General features: G+C 38.9%; 2 protein-coding genes across 2 annotated transcripts in view; one reads left to right on the forward strand and one right to left on the reverse strand.

Moving 5' to 3' along the window:
• OTC (ornithine transcarbamylase) overlaps positions 1–575 on the reverse strand; it is a 36,051-nt gene extending 35,476 nt beyond the window's left edge. Inside the window, exon 1 of the mRNA XM_058829194.1 lies at positions 477–575. Coding sequence (XP_058685177.1) covers positions 477–575 — 99 coding nt within the window. The remainder of the gene's footprint in view (positions 1–476) is intronic.
• Positions 576–3,467: 2,892 nt separating this feature from the next.
• The window catches only part of RPGR (retinitis pigmentosa GTPase regulator), a 38,634-nt gene continuing 16,917 nt past the window's right edge, over positions 3,468–25,184 (forward strand). Inside the window, exons 1-7 of the mRNA XM_058862355.1 lie at positions 3,468–3,527; positions 5,788–5,913; positions 12,850–12,942; positions 15,486–15,548; positions 17,069–17,227; positions 18,677–18,826; positions 23,796–23,954. Coding sequence (XP_058718338.1) covers positions 3,488–3,527; positions 5,788–5,913; positions 12,850–12,942; positions 15,486–15,548; positions 17,069–17,227; positions 18,677–18,826; positions 23,796–23,954 — 790 coding nt within the window. The 5' untranslated portion in view covers positions 3,468–3,487. The remainder of the gene's footprint in view (positions 3,528–5,787; positions 5,914–12,849; positions 12,943–15,485; positions 15,549–17,068; positions 17,228–18,676; positions 18,827–23,795; positions 23,955–25,184) is intronic.

The raw sequence follows: 25,184 nt of genomic DNA on the forward strand, positions 1-25,184 counted from the left end.
TCACATCATGCTTTTTCTGCGTGCCTCCAGGGTATATAGAGACACAAAATAATGAGACAGAGATTCACCTTGCAGCTTCAAGGAGAGAATTCCCTACCCAAATATATTCCCCAAATATGGCCACGATATATGTCTAAATGCAGAAAAGTTACCTATACTTTATTCATATATTTAATGGTTCCAGTACCTGCAGCACACACTGACCTCATGAATAACTATTCCTTCCTGACTTTGCAGCTAAATCTCACAGAACAAATTAATGGTATTCCACAAACACTAAAAATAGATAATACCCCAGTCTCCTGAAGTCCCAGAGCTTGCTTCCTGGTGAGGTAAAAGGACACTGAAATTGCAGGGAAACCCCTCACCCAGAGCCTTTCTCTAGAACACTCACTCCTTCACAGGATTCCGCTGCTTTTGACTCCAGGTTTCTGACCAAATACCACACACCAGATAAAATTAAAGGATAAGCTCACCAAAAATGTTGCAGCAGCTGCTTGCTGGTCCCTGCTAGTTTTGAAATGCTGGTCCCTGCTAGTTTTGAAACCCCATTCAACAGCATCTTCTGTTTGCATTAAGACTTCTCTTAACCCACAAATAAAGTTATGAGGAAGGAAGGTGTGGGAAGCAGAGAGTGAGCTGTGCTGCTGTGCAAATGAGGGAAAACCAAGAACCAAGGTATTTGTTTTGGCTGTTCCAGACAGAGCTGGGTCAGCCTGAGGCTGACCCTGAACCTTCTCTTTGGTCAAACCCTACAGATACAGAGATTTCTCCCAGGGCCCATTGCACCACTCACAGTTTGTGTTCCTCTGTGTGGGCTCATCATGTCATATCATACCTGTGTCAATACTATTTCATAGCTATTTCATGTTAAATATTTGTAGAGGAGCACATGCTGATAGAAAAAGGCAAAAGAAGACTTGAAGGATCAGCACGAGCAAGGTGGCCCCCCTAGGGATGGGACTGTGGCCAGGGGGCTCTAGCACAGCCCAGGCAGGGACTGTTGCCCCTGAGCTGAGCCAAAATGAGGCCCATGGGTACAGAACTGGGCAAGGCATAAAGACTTATTCATGCTTTTGGGGCCCTGAAAAAGATGAAATAGTCTGCATTAAAGAAATCTACATTTTCCTGTTTTTTTTGATTTTTTTTTTGTTTGGTTTGGTTTTTTGTTTTTGTTTTTTTTTTTTTTTTTGTTTGGTTGGTTTGGTTTGGTTTGGTTTTTTTTGGACCAAGTTTTCAATTATGCTGTGGTAGTGTTAAACAGTGTGGGGGCCAGAAAGTGAAATATTGCAGTCTGCCTACCTCCTTAGGCTAAACTGCTTGCTGATAATCTGAAGTAGGTCAATCACTAAATACTAAAGTGATTTCATTAAAGTCTCTACCTTCAAATATAATTGTCAGATAAGATCTTATGCCACCTGCACTGTAGGTGGCTTTGAAATATGACCATTACTTTCTCATTTCCTCCTCCCTGTAAGGAGAGATGCACTAGTGTAAATCAAGGTGATGGCATATCTGTCAGAGAGGGTGATACATTGAAATTACAATGCAAGGAACTTATAATTAAAACATAAAGAGAAAAAGTTTGACTCCGTGGGAAAGGTAGACAGTGAAAAAGCCGTGCGGGGTGATAGCTCCTGGTGGGAATTGTTCAGGACCCCTCATGCTGAACCAACCCTGAGATGCTTGGGAAATTAACCAGTTGTCAGGGGAAATGTCAAACAGAAGTAAAAATCCAAGAGAAATTAACAGTAAGGGAATGGAAGAAAGAAGAAAGAGAAGAAAGAGAAGAAAGAGAAGAGAAGAAAGAGAAGAAAGAGAAGAAAGAGAAGAAAGAGAAGAAAGAGAAGAAAGAGAAGAAAGAGAAGAAAGAGAAGAAAGAGAAGAAAGAGAAGAAAGAGAAGAAAGAGAAGAAAGAGAAGAAAGAGAAGAAAGAGAAGAAAGAGAAGAAAGCCAGGCCATGGTTCTCCTCTTGGTTGTCATCTGGCAAATGACTCCCATGACCATCAAGCCCGGCCCCTGGGGGCTGAGCTTGTGTCAATAGTGACACCCAGGAGAAAAGGCAGCAGATAAAGCAAATGTGGTCAGGGTACCAAGGCCTCCAGTCTCATCCTGCAGTCTCACAGGGAGGGGACAATGCCAATGCCTCTTTGTCATGTCACACCTTGTACCGGGCCTGGCTGAGCTGGAGTTCATTTTCCCATAGCAGCCCTCACAGTGCCAGGCTCTGCATTGGTAGCCACAAAGGTGTTGATACCACACCAATATTTTTGGGTATTGCTGAGCAGTGCTGGCATAACACCAATGCTGTCTCTCCAATTTCCCACCACCCATCAGTAGGTTGGGGGTAGACCAGATCTTGGGAGGGGACACAGCTAGGACAGCTGACCAAAACTAATCAAAGGGATATTTGATATCATGTGAGGCTGGCTCAGAGATAAAAGCTAAGGAAAGGAGGAGGAAGGGCGAGCATTTGTTATTTTACAAAATGTGCCTTCTGGAGTGAAGATGAGGTGCCTAAGTCCTGCTTCCTGGAAATTGGCTGCACATCACTTACTGATGGGAGGAAGAGAAAAAAAATTTTTTTTTTTTTGCTTTACTTTTGTGTATGCAACCTTTCATTTTTGCTTTAGTAAACTGCCTTCTCTCAACCTATGCTTCCTGTCTTATTTTCTCTCCTCTGTCCAGCTGAGAAGGGATAGAGATGAAGTGGATTGGTGGGCACCTGGTGTCCAGTGAACGCCAATCCACCACACCCCTGGACAGAGCCTGCCTGAGCCCAATTCCCATATGGACCAATTTCATGTGGAATGTTAACTGGTATAAGTGAGCTCCTTATCTTCTAGTAGCAAGAGAAATAAAAAAACCCAAAAAGTCCAGTATTGATTTGGCCAACAAGAGCCCCGGGGTCCTCAGGGGCACGACCTGGGCACTGTTTGGGTCAATTTTACAGGGAAGCTTTCCCCGGGAGCTCAGGGCCCGGTGCCGCCCCACCGCCGGCAGCCCGGGGAGGGCTGGAGCCACGTCCCTGGAGGTGTTTAAGGAACGACTGGAGTGACATCGAGTGCCATGGTGGGCTGCCCGTAGGTTGTACCCAGTGATCCCAGAGATCGTTTCCAGAGCAGTGATCTGTGCTCCGATCCCTCACCCTCCTCCAGCCCTTTCCCCGGCCAGAGCAGTGATCCGTGCTCCGATCCCTCACCCTCCTCCAGCCCTTTCCCCGGCCAGAGCAGTGATCCGTGCTCCGATCCCTCACCCTCCTCCAGCCCTTTCCCCGGCCAGAGCAGTGATCCGTGCTCCGATCCCTCACCCTCCTCCAGCCCTTTCCCCGGCCAGAGCAGTGATCCGTGCTCCGATCCCTCACCCTCCTCCAGCCCTTTCCCCCCCGCGCCCTCAGGCCCGGCCCGGGCCCGTTGCCGCCCCCGCCCGCCGCCAGGCGGCGCTGCCCGCGGCCCGGCCCGCCCGGCGCGGCCTCCTCCCGGCCGCCATGGCCGCGCCCGCCGCGGGGACCGAGCTGCCCGTGCCCGGTGAGTGCGGCCGCTCCTCCCGGCACTCGAGGGGAGCGTGCCTCTGTCTGTGCCGGCCCCTGCCCGCCTCATCCCGCAGGTCTCTCCCGGCTCTCTCCGGCTGCGGGCCCCGCGCCGGGCCGGTGCTTTGCGGCGTGTGGGGACGAACGCGTCCGCTGCCGTCAGAGCCCGGACGGGGCAGCCCCGCCAGCGGCCGGGGCAGGGGCAGCGCCGGGCACTCGCGGGGGCGCGGTTAATTCTGAGCATTAATGGTTAGTTTGTGCCGCGGTTTGGCCCACGGTAGTGTTCAAACGTTTGCTCGTTGCTGGGACAACAAACGCCTCGTGTATGTCCTGTGGGATTTAATTTACCGAGTTGATGGGATTCGGTTTCCCAACTGTTGGCAGCGCTGAAGCGCAGAATGGGTCAGGCTGGAAGGGACCGCCGCGGGATTTCTGGTCCCAGCTCCCTGCTGAAGCAGGGCCATCCCAGAGCACATGGCCCGGATTGTATCCAGCCGGTTCTGGGATTTGTCCTGTGAGGGAGACTCCACACCACGCGCGGTCACGGCGCAGGAAAGAATTTCTTCCTCTTGTTCAGGTGCAACTTCCTGAGCATCCTTTTCTGCTCGTTGTGTCTTTCCCTATTGCTCAGCAACACCGATCGGAGCCTGGCACCCCCTGGGTTTAGGTATACACATTAGTAAGGTTCCCTGTAAGCTGTCTCCTCTGGAGACTGAACAGGCCCAAATCCCCCAGCCTTTCCTCAAAAGAGAAATGTTCCTGTCCCCCAGTCATCCTTGTTGCTCCCTTCCCCCCCGGACCTGCTTTGTGAGCTCCATGTCTCGCTCCTACTGAGGAGCCCAGAACCGGGCACTGTAGTTGTGTCAAGTTGTGAAATGTTGTGGCTTAGTCAAATGAATGAGTTACAAAAGACATTGGGAAAATTATCAGCTTTTTGTATACATTGAATGAAGAACATAAAATGTTTTCATGTTAACCCTTCTGAAGGGAAAATAAATGAACCTGAGAGCTCTCTACGTGCTGAAGAGATCGCTAAGAAAATTCAGAGGTGCATGGCTGTCTGGCTGGAGATGAAAACTTAAAACAGTTTTCAGATGCTGTTTAGTTTGTCTATAGTTATGCGTGTGTCTAGGTAAAATAAGGGAAAACTCAACTCTTTCTTTAAAGAGGCTTGAGTTTGTCTGCACAAAGCTTGCTGAGAAAGTGAAAGTGAAAAAACGCAGGTGATAAGTATAATTTATACATGTCTGCTCCATCTGATACATAAAAATAACGTCTTTGCAAATAGGGGAAGCTTTTGCATAAAATAATTATTTTAAATGAAAATTAAATATACAGTTTAAGAAAGAACTTTCAGGTTTTGGAGCTGGGGTGCATCTTGATAAGATTGTTATCATTGAAAGTAAATGCACTTGGATGTCTCAGTGTAACTTTCAGAAACAGTCTACTGTTACTGTATGTATTTCCTAGCATTTGTTACATGGTAACAAAACTTACAAGGAAAAAGTTTCATTTATTCTTGGGGTTTTTTTTTTTAAATCTATGTTTATACGCAGGCTTTGACATTTTAAAATAGGAGGTTTAATTGAGCTTTTGTATCTGAGCTGATACAAAAAAAAAAAAACTGTCTGCAAGGATTTTGACAAATTATTTAACTTGTAAGTTCATTTATTTTTCTGTAGAATTAGTATTTTCTGTCAAACCACATGCCTAACCAAAAGCTGAACAAAGAGTTAACATTCTGTGTTTTGAAACAATGTTGCTAACACTTTTGAAAGTGTGAAGAATTGTGAAAAACAGGCAGACTACAAAGCCTGAAAAGCTGTTTGGACTTTATTTTGGGGTGGTTTTGTTTGGATTTTTTAGATCACGGTTTTATCACTGAAACACAGAATGGTGGTCTTGGAAGAAACCTCTGGAGACCATCTAATGCAACCCCCTTGCTAGAGCAGGTTCACCCAGAGGAGGATGCACAGGATTGTGTCCAGGCAGGTTTTGGATATCTCCAGAGATGGAGACTCCACAGCTTCCCTGGGCAGCCTGTTCCAGTGCTCTGCCACTCACACAGGAAAGAAGTTCTTCCTCCTGTTTAGGTGAAATGAGAGTTTTGCCAACTCATGGTTTGAAGGCTGAGAGAAGAAGGAAGAGAAAGATAAGAAAATAAAATGTGCCAATGAATTGATAGAACGTGTCTGTTTCAAAATATGTGAGGCAAAATTTGCTTTCACTAAAATTGACATTATCTTTTTGTGTTTCAGAATCAGGTGCTGTTTTCACATTTGGGAAAAGCAAATTTGCAGAAGATATTCCTAGCAAGTTCTGGTTCAAAAATGACAAGCCTGTACTTATATCATGTGGAGATGAACATACAGCTATTATTACAGGTCAGTATTATAAATGGAGGATATAGAATCAGAATTGTTTAGGTTGGAAGAGACCTTTAAGATTATCAAGTCCAACCATTAACCCAGAACTGCCAAGTCCATCACCAAGCCATGTCCCCAAGTGCCACATCTATACATCTTTTAAACACCTCCAGGGATGGTGACTCAGCCATTTCCATGGGTATCCTGTTCCATGTAGAAATTTTTCCCAATCTCTGGTCTAAACCCTCCCTGTCACAGTTTGAGGCTATTTCCTCACATCCTCTTGCATGTTAACTGGGAGAAGAGGCTGACCCCCACCAGGCTACAACCTCCATTCAGGAACTTGTAGGGCAATAAGGTCTTCTCTGAGCCCCCTTTTCTCCTACAGCTTCCCTGATAGGACTTGTGCTCCAGACCTTTCTGTGGTCATATTCCAGCTCCTCAATGTCTTTCTTGTAGTGAAGCTGACCTGTATGATAAAAGGTGATACATTTGAAATTTTGAAATAAAAATTTTGAATTAAATTTTGAAAGTTAGGAATCTTACTTGCATCCTGAGATAATACATTAATTCAGGTTGGGGAGAGGAGAGGAGAGAGGACTGCTGTGAAAACTGTTGGGTGCTTTTGGAGTTACTGTGAGGTTGCTCAAGGTTTTCACAGGACATGCCCAAGAACTGTGTGGAGGAAGTTTGTAGTAACTGAGTGTATGACAGGATTTAAACTAAGCATAGCTTAGTTCAGGCTGAATGTTTCTTGTGAATCTGACAATGTTTAGTATGTTAAATATATTGTATCATGGAAGTAACTGCTGAACACCAGGAGTTCACTAGAAATATTCTTGAAACAATAAATACAATTGTGTCTCTCAAGTGATGCTTGGAGTTACTGTTAACTGTCAGAGGAAAATAACCCTTGAAAGAGCAGCTCAATAAAGGATTTCAGAAAATCTTACAAAAATCAGAAATAAATGGAAAAAGTGTTCAAAGAAACTCCAGTGCAATAGAGTAAACATTATTAATGGTTTTTTTATTTTCTTGGAAATGATGGAAACGATGCTCATTAAAGAATTTGTTCATTTTATTTGATTGGAATTTGAATGGAAGGGACTATACTTCTGTGGTTGAGTATGTGTGACGAGTATATTGACAATCAACTGCTGACATATAATAATACTTTGTTGTTGAAAAAAATATATGTGTATTTTCAGGATTTTTAAAATTGGAATGTAGTTATTGCTCATCAATACCCAATTGGTCATGGCTTATTAAATAATTTCTTGAGGATTTCTTGCAATGTTTGCAACCAACATGGAAGATGCTGAATTTTTAGAAAGAACTATTCCAGGCAAGTTAAAAAAGACTATAGATTTCATGGGCTGCAGAACACCCTGAGGTGAAATTACACGATGAATTTTTCAAGCCTAACTTCACAGAAGAAGAATTATACATTAATAGTTTATTTTGAACAAAGCTTGACACTTTTTCTTGGATTGAACAAATAATATTAAATTACCTGTTGCATTAAATTAATCCAGATATAACCTGGGGCACTGTGGCATTTTCCTTTTGCATTTTCTTTCTACATATAATTTTATATGCCCACACCTGAAATAACACACTTTCAGTTCTCTGTTTAAACCAGTCAATTTAAATTGCCTCCCAGCATGTTCCTGGGCCAGCACTGTTAACCCAAATCAGCAGCAGTCCCCTAATTCCCATATTACTGTAATAGTGACCACTTAGATAAAGCTTTTGAAGAAGTCAAAAGAGATTTTCATGCAGCACCATTTCTGTACAATTTCCCCTTCTCTCCATTATTTTAGTATATGCAGCTTGTTTCAAAAGAGTCTCAGTAGCTTGCCTTAGCTGTTGTAGTGGGCAGGTACGCCACCAGGGAGGCTTCTAAATGATCAGATCTTTATTTCCTCAAAGCTTTTGCAGTCAAGGAACTGTGGAAGTATGAGAAAATTACTTCTTTGGTAGAAGAAGTTTTTCTGGATCACTGTAAAGAAAAAGCAAAAGTGAGGGTGAGGTGTGGCTGAACAACAAGCAAAGGTAGAGAAACTGCAAGAGTCGTACCAAAAAGGTGAAGAAGGGAAAGAAAAAGTTCTTCTCCCTCATTTGTTCTTCACACCAGTACATGCCCATGTGCACCTCACATTTCTGCAGTTAGATGGATTTGGATGATACAGTGGAATTAAGCCCTTGGGAATGAACCTGAGCTGCAGTAACACCTGGAATAAATGATCCAGAGGCTCATGCTGATAATGAATTTACTGAGGAGGGTACATACCATGTGGGAAACCAGGAGCTTCTTCAGGAGCTGAACCTGACCTGGAAGAGATAAAAGACAAACATCACCGAGGAAGGGAAAGTATCTCAAGCAGGTGTGTGTTAATGCATGCTTCATTTTACTTTCAGTCTTTATTTACAGGTCACAAAATTTCCCCCTCCTTTTTTTTTTTCCACACCTTGAAAGGGAATGGGAGCTATATTTGTAGGGTATAGTGGGAATATGAAGTAGATTAAAACACAGAAATATATAAATTTCACATTTAACGTGGCTCAGCAATTGTAAGTAAAATAATCATCCGAACAGATACAAATCACTCCTTAATGCTGGATTTGGGCAGGAGAGATAGCTATCACTAGCACCAAATCTTGACTGAATACTAGTGAAGAGAATGTACAAGAGCTGATATTTAGCATTCAAACAAAATATTCAGAACCTTTCAAATACATCTTTCATCTAATCCAGCATCAATATTCCCATATGACTCCTATAAAGACAAGAGTAAAGTAAATATAAAATACTCTGTCTTTTGCCTTTCTAGGTCAGGAGTTAAGAGTCAAAAATTTCATTTGCATGCTGTGGCTGCATGTTGGCATTTAAGGGACCAGTGATAGTTACTTGCTGACTTTGAGTTGGCTTGCAGAGCTAATGGAAAAAATGTTTTCTTCTCCAGGGAGGAAGTTTGGGGTTGAAATTTGTGTTTCTTTATTCTTTTGCTGTCTACCATTGGCATAACCTTGATTAAAATGTCCAAGCAGGAATTTTTTTAAGCAGTGATTTTCTTTAGGTCTTTAATGCAGTCATGATCAATATATATTCCAGCATCACTTGTAATATGTTTCATAATGGCTCTTGCCTCATTTCTGTGTTTTTTGGCCCAAGAATACTAATAGTCCATTCTCTGCATCTTCTATAACTGAAGGCTTTGGAAAGCAATTAATTCATCCTCATGGGAGCTAATGTGAAGAAGTATGAATATGCATACTTTTAAGAATCTCCTTCCAATTCCTGTATATTAAATTTTCTTTCCTACAAAACTCTTAAAGTTAACAGCTGTCTTATTGTTTATTTGCCTTGATTAGAGTGTCCTAGGCAGCTTAACCACATTTAGTCAAAGAGACTGATCCTGTTCACAAGGGGGAAAATGCTGATGAATGAAGACACTTATTCTGAACTCAGTGCTCTGGAGAGAATTGAAGCCCCCAACACAAGAAGGAAGAAGGAAAGAAAGAAGTATCAATTATAAAAGTGGGAGTGAAAAGAGGTGCATATGGAACCACAAGAAGATAGTGTACTCCTAATTTCAGGTTTTGTAAGGCATTAAATATTCAAAGAAACCTTGGAATCTCTCCAGATGTTTTGTCACCAGTTTTCTTCTATTCATTCTGCTTACCAGTGGGTCATCAGAACATGGCACAGTATCTTTTGTATCAACTGCAAGGGAAGGATGAGAAAGATTAGTACACGTTTGTATTGATGTATATGAGCAAACAACGTACAGTGCTGGTTTTGCTTGTGTGATGCCAAATGTCATAAACATTACTGTTATTGTTGCTCAATAAAGTTTCTGAGAACATCATGACTTGCCTGGCAAAACTGATGCCACTCCTATTTCCCTGGGATGTATTTGACTTCTATATGAGTTTTAAATCAACTGTCAACATAATTTATTCGCTAAATAGCTCAAATAAAAATAATTTTAAAAAATAGTTGTGGTGCCTTGGCATTTGCTACTCTGTACAAAATACTACCTTTTATGTCTTATTCAGATACAGTTTCTCAGAAGGATCTTGTAGTAAATATTCAAAGACTGTACATCACTTCCCCATCTTATTTCTCTCCCACACTCATATAATTTAAAAAGAAAAGGGGGGAATATGTAAAAGATACCTTTAAACATAGGTAATTAGAGTACTTGGCTGCCTGCTATAACAAAGCATATGGGATTTCCTCTGATATTTCCTAGCTGCCCAATGAATGCCTTTAGAAGCACTTCATGAACCAGAAGTGCACATGACTGATGGGGTTGCCAGGAATCACAGCTATGATAGCAACTATTCATGAGAAATGAGGTGGGAGACAATCTCTTGCTGAAGTGTTTCACAAAATCTCTATTGCTACACATGGAAGTGCCTTGTGGCTTCCTTGGTAGCCCTGAATTGCTGTTGGTGAAACATCTGCTGGTGTACCTGCCAATGAACACATACTTGGGAGAAATACTTCAGTTTTGCATCAGGATAAGGGTGGAGACTCCTGTTGGAAGCGTGTTTTCATCACCAAAACAGTCTGAGTAGACATTTTCATTATATCCTGTTGTTCCCCTCCTGCCCAGAGTCATAATCTTATCTGCTGGACCTGTCTTGTGCAGCCATTCTACCTGGCAGATGGCCCCAATCTGGATAACAGCACCAAAGTTGAAGCAAAAGCCCAAGAGCAATTTGAGTTTACAAAATTTTGCAATTTGACCCTTGCCTATTTGTCTGCTGTTGGATTCAGTGCATCTGTGTGATGGCTAGGATATCGCAGTATGCAGTTGTGAAATTGGGCCTTTTGCATGCAAAATTATATTGGATTTCTTGGCCGGCTTAGATTGAATCATGTCTGTTCTGAAACTTGATTTGCTGTACAGACTGAGAAACATTGCTTCATTACAGGCATTTGTTTAGGTTTCTCTGCAGTGCCTATTAATTCTCATTCTCTTTCTAAATTAACTGCTTCCCAGATTTTTTATTTGCTGTTATACTCCTAGGAAACCTGAAGTTATAAAAGGCTGTCACTTAGTTGTAAAAGAATGTGAAAAAATTCCTCTCATCTATTAAGCTCCTTGACTTACAAAGCAATGCCTGAGAATTTAAAGACTGATATAAAACCCAGCAGATTATAGGATGAAAAGCATGACCTTGTTTGAATTTTGCATGGATAAAAGAGAATGTGCTTAAATTGAATTAGGGCAGCTTGGCATCATACTCCCACAGAAATACTGCTGTCTTAGGAAAGCAGTTGGAAAGTGTAAAGCAAGGATACAAGGAAGCCATACCACTACAGGATAGATGTCATTTGCTGATAAAAATCCTTTCTGTTATGGTGTGTTTGCTGTCAGGGACAGCTCTGCATGTGTTTGACATGATTACATTATCAAAATTAGGATGGAGATGTAAATGCTGTTAGTAGAACACTGTGAGCATGAATTTGACCTCTGTCTTTCTTCCCTTCCAGCTTTCTTGGAAAGATATAATATTGACACATAGCCCCACGTGCCAAGAATTGTAAAATCTAAAAATTTGATCAGGATTTTAGACACCAGTTAAGCATTGGTGTGTTTTTTTTCTTTTTAACTATGCGCTTATATTTAAGACAATGAATGGATATTTTTATTAGAATAGGATTTTTTTTGAGTAATATTTAAAGCATTGCAATATTGTATTTCAAAGTCTCTGTAAATCACAATCAGAACCTTTACTGGGAACAGCCATATTATTTTGACATTATTATATGAAATTGCTATTATAGATTGTGGTTGTGGTAATTGTAGATGAAGAGGGTGACAAGCTCTATGACCAAATTTTTGTTTAGGATGACAACATGTTGGAGTCCAACACACAAAGCTCTGCAGACCTTCAGAAGTAAACAAAGTCCTTTTAATTGATGCAAAAAGGTGGAGTTTTGGGGAGAGGATGTTGTCTCGTTGTGGGTTTTTTTGATAAATCAGTTTCTATTTTGCAGATTTCTGTTGGAACAAGGGTTTTATTTTCCAGTGGGAACTTTACAGCTTTACAAGATGTGATAGTTTAAAAAAGGAAATTAAATTAGTTCTTTTTAAGGTATTGTCAGTAGTCAGTTTTGGCTAATTTTCATCCCAGATGACAAAATTCTCATCTTCATATACCATCCTCAGAAAAAACACTGGTTGTTCAGAATTATAACAGTTCATTGTTTGCAATGAACTGCAAGTCCAGTGACACATCATAGGAATTTCTGAAAGGTGATTCTAGCATTGTCCCTGTTCAACATTTGTAACCTAATGTTTGCATTTAGGTTTACAAAACTATATGACTGCATGGTGGATTTATACATTCTGTCTTTATATTCAGAACAACAAATTAATACAGTTTGTGAAAATTTATCAGAAATGACAATTGATAGAAATGTATATTTGTAAATAATTTTAAGACATTTAGCAATAAAAGAAATATCCCACTCTAAACAATCAAATAAGCCAAATATTACAAATCAGTACTTGTATTTATCACATAGCTGCGTTATTCATTTATGTCTTTGGGGTAAAGGATGGGGGTGCTCAGTTAGATGTGCTGTTCTTTTATAAGGGGGCCAATGGATACTATGGTTTCTGAACTGCAGGGTCTGTCCAAAAGTACATCTTGTTTTCTGAAGCTGTTTTCACAGCTTCATCTGTGCTGTGATTAAAGATGAGGATGTTTCTTCTTCTGGCTGGGGATTTCTTACTTAAACAATGCAGCTACTATTTTTGAACTGTAAAATCACAAGGATAGTTACTGTTTACACTTATGTATTGAATTGCCTAAACTTAAACCTTACTTTAAAAAGGAAGTAATAAGTTCATTGTGAGTGCATGATCATCTTGTCTTGAATGAGATATTCTAACATATGAATGGATTCTGTCTATGATTTTTTTTTTTCAGGGAAAGGTAAACTATACATGTTTGGCAGTAACGACTGGGGCCAGTTAGGACTAGGATCAAAGAACACTGTCAGCAAACCAACGTGTGTTAAAGGTTTGTGTAATTTTTCTTTTTTCTTTTTTTTTAGATTTTATTTTATGAAAGGAGACCCTTGCCAAAAGGTACTTCATAGGATGCAATCCCAAAATAACCGATTCTTTATTCATCATGTGTGCACATTACTGCACAAGATCGTGAAGATAGCTTGAAAGGATCCCTTATTGATTTTCCATTACTTCAGATTCTGAGTCCTTTTGCATCTAGATTACTTCAGATACATAGAATCCAGTCATTTTTGAGGGCTCTGACTTCATGTAGTATTTGCCTGTTCTGACAAGCCACATCTTCATTTTTTACTGCAGACAATAATCAGATGCTTGGTCGCTGCATTGTCTATGTGTTAGAAACAAGAATTCCAATAGCATTGTGTAACCTCTGTGTCACTGCTTTCTTAGCAACTTTGTAAGTGAAAAAAATCTATCAGAAACTTTTCACAAGTACTGCTACATTTTTAACAAGTATAAGAAATGCCCAAGGGGGCATAAATGTTAATACATTTTTATGAGGCAGTAAAATAAATTCCTACGTGTAGGAAAATATGTTTTCATTACACTGTGATCTTCTTGATCTTTCCTAGCTGTTTTTATCTTGTCAAACAAAGCTAAGTCAATACTTTTTCCTATCCCTTTACTTATGTCAAGTCAGATCTATCCCATTACACATTTCTTTTTACTATTAAATGTTTATCTTCACTCTTTCTGCCAGCAGATCGATCTGTTAGCTTATTGTTAAAAACAAATTATCCTGCTTGTTCAAACTCTGTTCTTCCTGATTTAGTTTATTCTACTGTCCTTTATTTGCTCCTGCCTCCATCTCTCTTCAAATTGAGAATGCATCTGCTCTCAGGTACACATCTTCTGTCAGCCATGTGAGAGATTGATTCTTACCTTGGCTTGAATACATTTGGTTTCAAGTTTTGGGTCTGCTGTCAAATTGCAATGGAGAAAAAAAGATGAAGAAAAGATGACAGCAATTCAAACCACACCTGGCATCCATTGAAAAAAGTCACAAGGGGGGTGTCTTTTTTCTCTTGGCAGTAAGACAGCAGGAGGAATTCCTGGAGCTTTTCTCACTAGCCTTTGGTCATCCCTTTGCTTTGGGAGTGGGGTTGCAAGGACACTTTTCAGTTTCTGCTTGGAGCCAAATGCTTGTGTCTGCATGTTTTCTGAGAAATTATCTTCTGGGTGTTGGTTAGAGATTAATGAAATTGGTTATGAAAAGTCACCATCAACATTATAAATATAACATCTCTCATAACATACAATTGGTTAAGCTAAGTGGGAGGAAGTTTAGGGAGCACAGGCTTCAGAAGAGCTGACTAAGATTATCTCTGAAGCTGAAGAGTGTTGGAATATAAAGATTGTAGGAAGAAGCCACCATTGGAAATGTTATGGTTCCAGCCTGATGGTAGTGGTAGGTAGGTGTTGGATAGAAGATGCAGGAACCTGAATTTGGAAAAATTAAGTTTGCATCTGTGTGACAGACCAGGGGCAGTTCACACTTAAGTTGATAGATACGTTTGGTGACTTGGTAGAAGGGACCTTAATCTGGGTGTTAAAGAGCTGATGAAAGTTGATCTGGAAGGGCTGAAAAAGGGATTGTGAAAGGGATGATTGTTGTTGGCTTTGTTATGGACTAGTGCAGTGGAAAAGCAATTAAAGATTTATTATGTAAAAATAATCCTGGTTTAGAGCATTATATAGGGTATGGGGACATGACTGAGAGAAGATAATTTGTTGACAATGAACAGTAACTGGAGCAAGGATGGAAAAGTCAGGGAGACATTTTTCCTCTCTATTTCAGAAATGGAGTGCACTTGTCATAAGAGAAGAGGAACCTCTGTATTTTCTCTTTCCCACCAAAATAACTCCCGACTCCCCTCACATACATTCCCAGTCTTTCAAAGTGAGCAGACTGCAGAGAAGTGTGTGCCATGGCACTCTCATTGGTGGTAACTCAGCTGAAATTGAGATGGCATGACACATGTAAAAAAATGCAGGCACTAGTCCAGGTAGGGCTGCCCTTGGCAATTGAGATCAGTCATCAGGAAGTGATCACAACAGAGCAGAGCAGAAAAGGGATGTGAGCACAACCAAGGGAGGTAGGGATGGTAAGACAAAGGAACAGGATTTCAAAGATTTACAATAGTAGGGAAAGTCTAAGAGGGAAGTAACAATAGCACTTTTAATGAAAACTGAAGACAGCTTAAATTATTAATTTTACACTGCAACTTAATATATGCTTTGAGGGGTATCCTGTAAATGGTAAATTCCAGGGACTGTGGCATTGGGATGAAGTAACCATCATCAAGCTAAGTGTTTTAAATTTTTAAGGTCTGACCTATTTTCTTATCTTGGGGGAATACTGATTTGATAAGTCATGTGCTAGACTCAAATGGGCAATGAAACTTGAAATAATTCTGTTGGTAAAAATGTGGAAAGAAGAAATCAGAGCTCCCTCTAGAGCATAGAACATTTTGTTGTTGAACCAGCTATCAGCCTGTTTGTAACTTTCTCTCCTCTGGTTTTAATTCTTAGCTTTAAAACCAGAAAAACCAAAACTTGCTGTTTGTGGAAGAAACCACACTTTAGTTTACACAGGTAAGTAACCTCTATTTCATACATATTCAAGATAGGTTTCTTCCTTTGCTTTCATGAAAAATTGCATGAATAACCCCAGAAATGTTGAAGAAGGAAAAAAAAAAAGAAAATGGGTCATCTAAAACTTAGGGATTTGACATCCAGTTCTTAGAATTCAGAATTTTTTAGATTTTTTTAATTTATTCTGAGCAAATGCATTTATAAACTAATGTTAGATAGTAGTTTCCTAGTAATAGACATATAGAAAAATTTCTTGCTGACATTTGAAGTTAACAATTACGAATATTTCCTTTAAAACTTGTAAAGATCTATTGTATTTTTTATATGCATCTGTACTCAAATTTACCTTTGACAAATAATCTTTACTAGTGTGAAGTTATATATTTGAATAAATATAATAGAACTGAACGTTTTCAGGTCTTCAAATTTTGTTGCATATTTGGTTATACAAAATAATCTGCTATTTCAATGACAAGTTGCTTTATTAAGCTATAAATAAATAAACTGTAAATTTAAACTTAAATTTGTGGAGACACAGCATACAGAGAATTTATGAAGATTCTTGTCATGCTTCTATGATTTATGTAATGGAATAGCCATCTCTGTGGTTGCAATCCTTTAGCTTTCAGTAATGTAAAGAGGATTGTTTGATTATTAGGAGGTTTATATATGTGGAGACCCTGAACACTGTAAATAAGACTGTTAGAATAAAATGGAACATATTAATAACAATCAAGTATGCAAGACTGCACAGGGTAAATATTAGTCACCTTTGGTGTACACACTGGCTAGATAATTTGTGGCCATTTATAAATTACATGTCAGTTTATTTATCACATTTCTGTCTGGGTTTGTGTTAATAATAAGCTGTATCTGTTTCTTCATAGATAAGCACTTTAGATGTGAAACATACTAAAATTAAAAATATAAATCTTGAAGTTCTTTAAAGTTGAAGATATCTGTCATCAGCGTTAAATTCAAGATTACCTGGTTAATTAAATTGGAAGTTATTTAAATATTAAAATAAGTAAAATATTTCTAATAAAAAACTAAGTAGAAATATATTTCATTCACAGTACTCAAAATTATCAAGTTATTAATTTCTTTAATTTATGTACTAATACAGCTTCATTTTTTCTTGTATGTGACATCTTGCACCCTTTTCCTCCCGCTTTATCTCAAAATACACATTATTTGTGGAAGAAGCTGCTTTTAGCTGCCAGGGCTACTGGTAGTCATTTTCTCAGAGCTCTTGCAGAAGTTCCAATCACATTTATTTTTACATCAGTCTCCAGAATAGTGGGAAATGCAGTCTAAATACGTGTAAGGCCTTTAGGAAGTTCTACTCCAAGTGTGTGCAGGAAAACCTTGCTAGCTACAACAGAAACTGCTAATTTCAGTTGGAGGGTGTTTCAGGGCAATAGACCCTAACATTTTTTGTGATGTTTTTTCCATTGAAAATTAAATTACTTGCTCTGGTTTCTTCTTTCTGTGTATTACCTGTGCTTTTCTGTATGCAGAAAAAGGAAATGTTTATGCTGCTGGAGGTAACAGTGAAGGCCAGTTGGGGTTAGGTGACACAGAAGAAAGGACCACGTTTCATTTAATTAGCTTTTTTACCAAGCAGCACAAGATCAAGCAACTATCAGCTGGATCATACACCTCAGCAGCAGTAACTGGTGAGAACAATTGCTAATAAAATATATTTATGTGTGTCCAAGCTGGTTCCAGGAAGATATTTAATCCAGCATTCTGTCTGAATATGTGGGTGCATTTTCTATCCTCACTATTAGCCACAGTCATTTTTTGACAGGCAATTGTGTCTTTTAGCAGTCTGGTAAGGGTTGTGTGTCTCATTAACTTAGTTTTTGTGGAAGTTTAGTAGAAATACTTACAGAGGAGGAACAGTATGAATACCCTCAAAATGGAAAAAAAAAAATCTTCAGTTTATTTCCAGGGAAAGCAGTTACAAAGCATGAATCCTATGAAAACTGAGCATCTCTAATTCCACTTGTTGCTGCAACTATTGCAGCCCACTGGTACAGGCTGCACAGCTGTGTCATTCCTTACAAATTTTGGGAGAGGTTGGGCTTCCCACCTATGTCTCAGGTGGAAGAATTATGCCAATTATATGCCACAACGTGCTGAAATCCACACAGTTACAATACTTCCAGTCACTGGGTGGATGGTCCTTTATTACCCTATAATGCAATTTTTCAAGTCTTGCTGTAAAGCAGTTTTTTCTGTACCTGTTTAGGGTAAATTATTGAGGCTGTAATTTCAGAACTTGAGAGAGATGCTAGTCTGCTTGTTTGATTTTTGGGTTTTTTTATGCCAATTGCTGACATTCTCCTGAAATTTTTAGATCTTTAGGACAATTTTGAATTATTTTAGCTCCTAATACCACCTCAGTAAAACTGTAGGTGGTACATTTTTATTCACAACTTATTTCATACCAATAAGAAATACACATAGAGAAGACCTTATCTCTTCTAGAAGAATCTAGAGACTTTTCATGTTGTTCACCACCTTTTTTGGTGTTTTTGTTGTTGTTTTTACTGTTGCCATTGGTCTTTGTTTCAATAGAAGCTGGTCTTAATAAACCTGGAACATCTGCTGTTGTAGTTCAAGGAAAGCAAAGTGAAGCTGGTCAATACAACCACCTGTGAGGAGAACTGAAAGATAAGGCATGAATTAGTGGGATGCCTACCAAAGTCAGAACAGAGAATAAGTTTGGAAGAATGAGAAAGGGGTGACTTGCACCTAGAAATGAGAAGATGCCTTAAATTCACTGTAATATTTTCATACTGACCTAAGGCAACTGAATTATCTCACTCAGTCTTCTTCTTTCTGAAGGAATGTTTTTTCCATAGTACTTTTTCTGTTGGTATTTACGGCCTAACATCGGTTGATGTGCAACTGTTCTGGGTCACTTTTGAAAAGCTTAAGGAAAACCCTCTTATTTCCAATTCCTTTTTTGCATTGTGCTAAGCTATCATTTTATACCCTCGAGATCATGACATTCAGTGGTATCATATAAAGAGTTTCTGAAGTACTCTTCAAGAAATTGATTAATTTTTAATTAGTTTTTGTTTTAAATCTATTAACTATCCATATCTTCATTTTAGAGGATGGGAAGCTCTTTGTGTGGGGTGATAATTCAGAAGGTCAGATTGGCCTGGCCAGTGAAGCCTCTGTCAGTGTCCCCTGTAAAGTGGATATTGGAAAACCTGTTTCCTTTGTATCCTGTGGATATTATCATTCTGCCTTGATTACAGGTAAGAGAACGGGAATAGAGGTTAGTGGAGACAAAACAGTGGTTCTGAAATAGTTGTTTGAAGCTTGATACCCTACAGTTGTTAAAAACTGCCATGTGATTGAAAGTCTCCTATGTAGCTTTTTATCACACACAGAGAAAAAACTTGCAGTTAATTTTATGCATTTGTGCATTGCTGTGCAAAAGTATATTAGAAAGAATGAAATATCAGTTTGTTTTCATAAAGATTATTGCATATATTGTGGATTAAAAGTATGGCTTCAAAATACCAACTTTTCTGAGGTTATTTGTTTTTATGATCAAATAATAAACTTCATCTTCTCTGGAAATATCAGTATTGAACTGAGTTGCTATGTTATGAGAAAAATTTAGTCTTGTTCAAAGTAAAAGATTGTTGTCCAAGTTTGTTGTTTGGTCTTAAAATTTAAGTTTTGAAGTCAGTTAAACTGACAGTACTTGATATGAGGAGAAGCAATACTACTGTGAGCTGTTGTCTGAGCTCCAAACCAAACCACCTCCCTATTGCTTTCCACCTCTTTCTTCCCAACTCTCTATTGGTTTCCAAAGTGAAGATTCCACTCATCTTTTAATAATGCCAATATGGATGAATTATCAGGCAGTATTGATGGCATTATGTATGAGCAGCTATGAATTCCTCTCAGCCATATAGATTTACATTATTAAACTTTACTGTTTGGTCCCCTTAGAGTAATTAAAGATTTCAAAGGATCGATAGTTTTGATTGTAAAGCTTTTAAGGGGTACCTAGGAGCTATTCCATCAGATACCTTTCCCAGATTACTTGATAAATGTTACTTTTCCACATACAGTACCTGTATTGCTCTCTGAGAACATGCTATTAACAGAATGAGAGCTTGCTAGAGTTGACAAATATTAATTAGGTGTTATGCTAGTAGTGTGCAACTTTTATTACAGATGCTTTATTACAGTAAATGAATTCAGTGTCTGGGACTGATCAGGACCTCAGCACCTGTTAGGAAAAATATAGCTTCCTGGACTCAAAAAAAAATGAGGGGGAAAAAAAGATGTAGTAGTAATGTGTGTATCTCTGCCTTCAAGCCAAAAGCTGAAGGTCCAGGAGTGTAGCAGGATATCACAAAAGTTCTCATTAGTAGAAGGGTTGAGGACAGACATCTAAGAGTAAAGAGAAAACAGTGTGTGCCAAGTCCCCTAAGGAAGTGGAAACTTTTAATGGAAGGGGATAAGAAAAAAAGACTTAGGCTTGTACCTGGTAAAGAAAAATGGAGCTTCTTTAAATATTAATAGGAAGAATTAACTGGTTATCACCTATGACAATGAGTTGTTGAACCTGCTACTACTTAAACAGGCCTGAGATGGAAAATCTTAATTTTCAGACTTAATATAATATCTGCAAGTCCTGCATGAATTGGGCTCAGTCTGTCACTGAAGCTACTAACACACACGTGACCTTCTTTGTGTGAAGGCATACATTTTTTTATTACTTTCCTTTGGCTCCTTGCCAACAGTTTTCTTTGACTGATACTTCAGCTACTGTAAACATTTAGTATTGGACATCCAAGTACTTTTGTAGAATTGATTTTTTGTTGCACTACCATCAGTGTGTATCCACACAGTGTTTAAAAATTAACTTTATACATTTTTTCTGAATATACCATAGTCACAGGATGTGTTACCAGTTATTAGAATACTATAGAATTACCACATTTTGGTTTTTAGACATCAAATAATACACTGTCTTTAACAGTGTAACATACTTGCAGGATTTAAGACTTGGTAAATGCTGTCAGACTGAACTGATGAGCACAGCACCATCTGGCTCCCTTTCTTAATATGTTTACTTTTGACATAAGGTGTGCACTGGCTGAAAAACCTGTTGAGAACACAGGCATATCTAACTAAAACTGAAAACTAAAAGGTGGCTCATGAGGACATAGAAAACATAGTGTGGACACAGAGTGCCCTCTCCAGGGCAGGATGTTCATTAATAAGAGAGTATTGAATAAAAAAGTGGTGAAGTATGGATTCCAGGTTGTTTTTTTTCTTCTTCTGAAGTTTTTATTTCTTTGACATTGCTGGGTTTTCGAAGATTTTTTAGTAGACTTTTATCTTTAAGGTGTTTAACTGCTATAAAGCCAAGAGCAATGCCTCTTATAGTTCCAAAAGTATGATGCTGTCACCCTTCTTCCTTCTGCTTTCTAGGAGGCCTTCTTTGCAGACAATAATTTAACTGCTGAATATGTGTCACCTGTATTCTGCCATGTACACATGGAATCCACTAATGCCAAACTGGTTGTGGAATAGAAGAACAGAATAAATCCTGAATGTTTTAAATAAAAAAACCCCACTTCTGAAATTTAGACTAGGCACATGCACAGGCAATGGCTTATTCAATTCCATATGCAAATTAGGAACTAGACTGATTACTCAGTTCATATTTGAAAGATGATTGTTTGCTCCCTTTTGCTCTCCTTTGCATTCATCAAAAAGTTCCATTAAAAAGAAGTTCTTAGTCTGTAGCTTCCAGCTCTCTTCAAGATTTTTTCATAGTGTGTTTTCCTTCCTTTTTGCAGGCTTTGGACATTGTGTGCCACTATTAGGGCTATGTCTCAAGCAAATCAACAGAGAAATAAACTGCTGGGAGAGTGTAGCAACAATTTTGAGCACTTACACAGATCTTCACTTGCCTTTCATTTGACTACACACTCAGGAGGGGACAATTTTTCAGGAAGCATTAAGCTTGCAGGCATGTACAGCTCATTTGTTCACTGCAGGAGAGGGAGAGCAGGGAAAGCTGATGTATCTCACCACTGCCCTGGGTTCTGCAGCAGAATTAGGTTTTCGGAGACAGAAAGGAATTGAATATATTAGACCCCTTCTAGTGTTTCCCCTGCCTGAATTGCAACTGTAATCAACATCAAGATAGATTCTTATTGAGACGATGTCTTTTCATAGTTTTTCAGGTTCCTTGAATTCTTTTTTTTTTATGTATTCTGTCATTATTTTAAAGGACTGGTTTAAGAATCATTCATCCCACAAACACTTCCATGCTCTGAATTTCACTGTTTGAGAGTTTTAAACAATTTGGTCTCAAGAAATATTTATTTTTTTCTTCTTCATTTATTCAAGAAATTCTAGTGTTATCCAATTCTTCTGTTCACTCATTTTTGTCTCACATTTACCACCAGCCAGGTCTCTTATCTACTCTCAAATGCACATTTGCCTTTGAGGGACATTTTCCATTCACTTGTCCATTTTCTTGATATGCTCCTGTGATTTGAAGTTTTGTGATACAGAAGATGTGCCACATTAGGGAAAATTCAACATGTGAGAATGTGACTCATATCAGAGGAGAAAATTAAATAACCAGGTTTTGTTGTGAACAGAGTGTCCTTAAAATTCAGGTGTACTGTGCACAGTACATCATGTCCTCAGCATGCAGATGTACTGCACACATACTGCACTCAAAATTTATCTGGGTTTGACTGGGTTCTGTTTATGCTTGATTGCTATTTTTCATAGTCTTTAGACCACTATTTGCCTAAAAGGGATGTGTAATGTATTCAAAAATTGCTTTGGTAAATGGTTTTATCTTTGTTAGCTGGATTATTAAGTGGAAAAAATGTAATGAACTTGATTAGTTTGGGAGGCTTGGCCATTTGAATCTCTAATCCTCTTAATTAGATAGATTGGATTAATTTTTTCAGTGCAATAGTGTTTAAAAAGAACTGCTGGTCTCTTCAAAGAGAGCTGCATAAGTAGTTATCTCCCAAGTGCTTTTGGGTTTTTTTAAATTTGTTTTTTGAAATATATGGCTGATCTAAGAGTATTGAAAAAATACTTACCTTCCGAAAAATAAGGGGTTCGTTTTGTTGTTGTTTTTACTTGTTTGTTTGTTTTTTCTTTCTTTCCACTTAGAATGCTTAATAAAATCTCTTTTTGTCAGCAAAATGTTTTGGTTACAGAAAACCTCACATTGCAGTTGATTTTTATCTTTTTAATTGGGCCACTGTTTTCGAACAGAAAATGGATACTGATGCAAATACCAGCAAAGCATCAGCCTGTTCAGAGTATTTCTGCACACAGATGTAAGAACAAAATCTGAATTAAAACAGGAAATCAAACTGAACAGAGAAGCCTAAACATGGTCCATAGGTTTGAAATTAAATTAAATACACTTTTTTGCAGCTGATGTAATTTCCTTGTTCTTAAGAAGCACACACAGATTGAAATGACTGAAAAAAAAAACCTCTTAGAAAAGAGGTATAGAAGAATGTAAGAAAGCCTTGTGAAGATGAGGCTAAGGGAGGATCTCATTTCTGTGTGTCAGTGTCTGCAGGGAGGGGACAGGGGATGGAGCAGGCTCTGCTCCCTGGTCCCAGCAATGGGACAGGAGGAACAGGCATGACTTGATGGCCAGAAAGTTCCACCTGAACATGAGGAAGAAATTATTCACTGTGCAGAGACTGAGAACTGGAACTGATTACCCAGAGAGGGTGTGGAGCCTCCCTCACTGGAGATGTTCCAGAAATGACTGGACACAATTCTGTGACATGTTCAGGGATGACCCTACTTGAGCAGGCTGATTTTCCATCAAAATTCCATGCAAAATTATTTTCTGTTTCAGTTCAAATTCTTACAAGCACCTTCAGTTGACTTAAATACTGATTACAGAGGGAATTGCCACCTCACAGGATGTATATGATTTTGTTTTTCCCATGGCTACATTCCTTGCAGGCTAAATATTGTGATAAATATCTGAATTTGGAGGGGACTAAAATCTAGCACCTGTGTGTCCCATCAAAGCAGAGTGCTTTTCACAGTTGTTTGGGCATTATGCAAATATGTTCAGCTCTCCTGTAATGTTCATACACTTTTCTATCTTTATAATATGTGTCTGCAGCAGCCTTGACAACCCATCCTTCTCTGGAGTGTGTGAAGGAAACAATTCTGTGTTCTGTATTTTCACAGGAGATGGTGAGCTCTATACTTTTGGAGAACCTGTGAATGGGAAGCTGGGATTATTCCCTGAACAGCTGAAGAACAATAGAGTCCCACAGCCTGTACTTGGAATTATGGAAAAGGTTAATAAGGTTGCTTGTGGTGGAGAACACACTGTGGTGCTGACAGGTATGCAATTTAACTGGCTTTTCTTAAAATGTAATTTAAACTCCATTGACTAAAGAATTTACATCTCACTGAAATACTGGATGCTGATCCTGGAAGAGCATTGTATACCAAGGAGGTAGAAATCCATGTGCCAGCCAGCCAAGGCAGGCCTGTGCTGCACTGCCCATGTCCCTTGGCTACAGGATGAACTTGGCCAGGTGATTTTAACAGAGGGGCTTCCAGGCAGCTCCTGGTTGACATCACTTGCCTGTCCTTGCTTTTATTTGAAACTTTGGCAGCAAGTTCCCATGTGAATATTTTTCAATATAAAATGCAGAATTTTTCAGTATAAATGATGTACAAAGTGGTTTTGGATGTAAGAGAATCCTGTAAGAGCTCAGACTGAGGTAACCTTCCATGGATAGGATCTGTACAGCATCCTGGGGTGCTTTTCAATTCCACATAGCTCAGGATTCCCAGCCTCTGATAGGAGAGAAGGTTATTGATCCTGTGTTCTTTTTCTTTATGGTCTTAGCTCCAATAAATAACATTTTAAGAGAACTTTACATAGGCTGAGTGCATTTCTTACTGGAATTGTAATAAACCAGCACCACCTGGTACAACACAGATGATTGATGTTTCTTTCCTCTAAGGAGCTCAAAATTGTTATTGCAGTGAGAGGGAAATTCTAGAGGAGAGCTTCTATTCTGTAGTAAATTTAAATGCTCCTGAATATTTAGGAAGGTATGCAGGAAGTCACTTTTCAAGTAGCTTCACTATCTACTGCATGCTTGAATGAATTAAATATCTCTTATTGTGATACAGATTTTGCTTGTGCCTTTGAACAGAATTTTTAGCATAACTATGAAACTAGTACATTTGACATATTGTACAGGTTATGAAAATCAGCAACTACAACTGTTACGTATTAGTTTACAGGGTATATATATATATATATATATATATATAAAAAATATGTAGTACTTGGAAAATGTTGTGTTGCTGAACTGTTAAATAGTTGTCTGTCAGTGGTTACTTAGCTTTTCCAAGGTATACATGCAAAGCTGTGCCAGCCATTTCTTTCCACAAATTCTATCCTGACCTAGAGTGATGTAGAATCAGGAAAGGTAAGTTCAGCTTTGCTGAAGATAGTTCCAAAAATATCAGCTTCAGCTTGTAATGAATATAATATGTGCAAAACTGTATGGCCTGTAATTTTTTTTCTGCCAAAATGAAAAAGCTGTAAAGCCA

This window comes from Poecile atricapillus, chromosome 1, assembly GCF_030490865.1.
Source record: "Poecile atricapillus isolate bPoeAtr1 chromosome 1, bPoeAtr1.hap1, whole genome shotgun sequence".
NCBI classification, from domain to species: Eukaryota; Metazoa; Chordata; class Aves; order Passeriformes; family Paridae; genus Poecile; species Poecile atricapillus.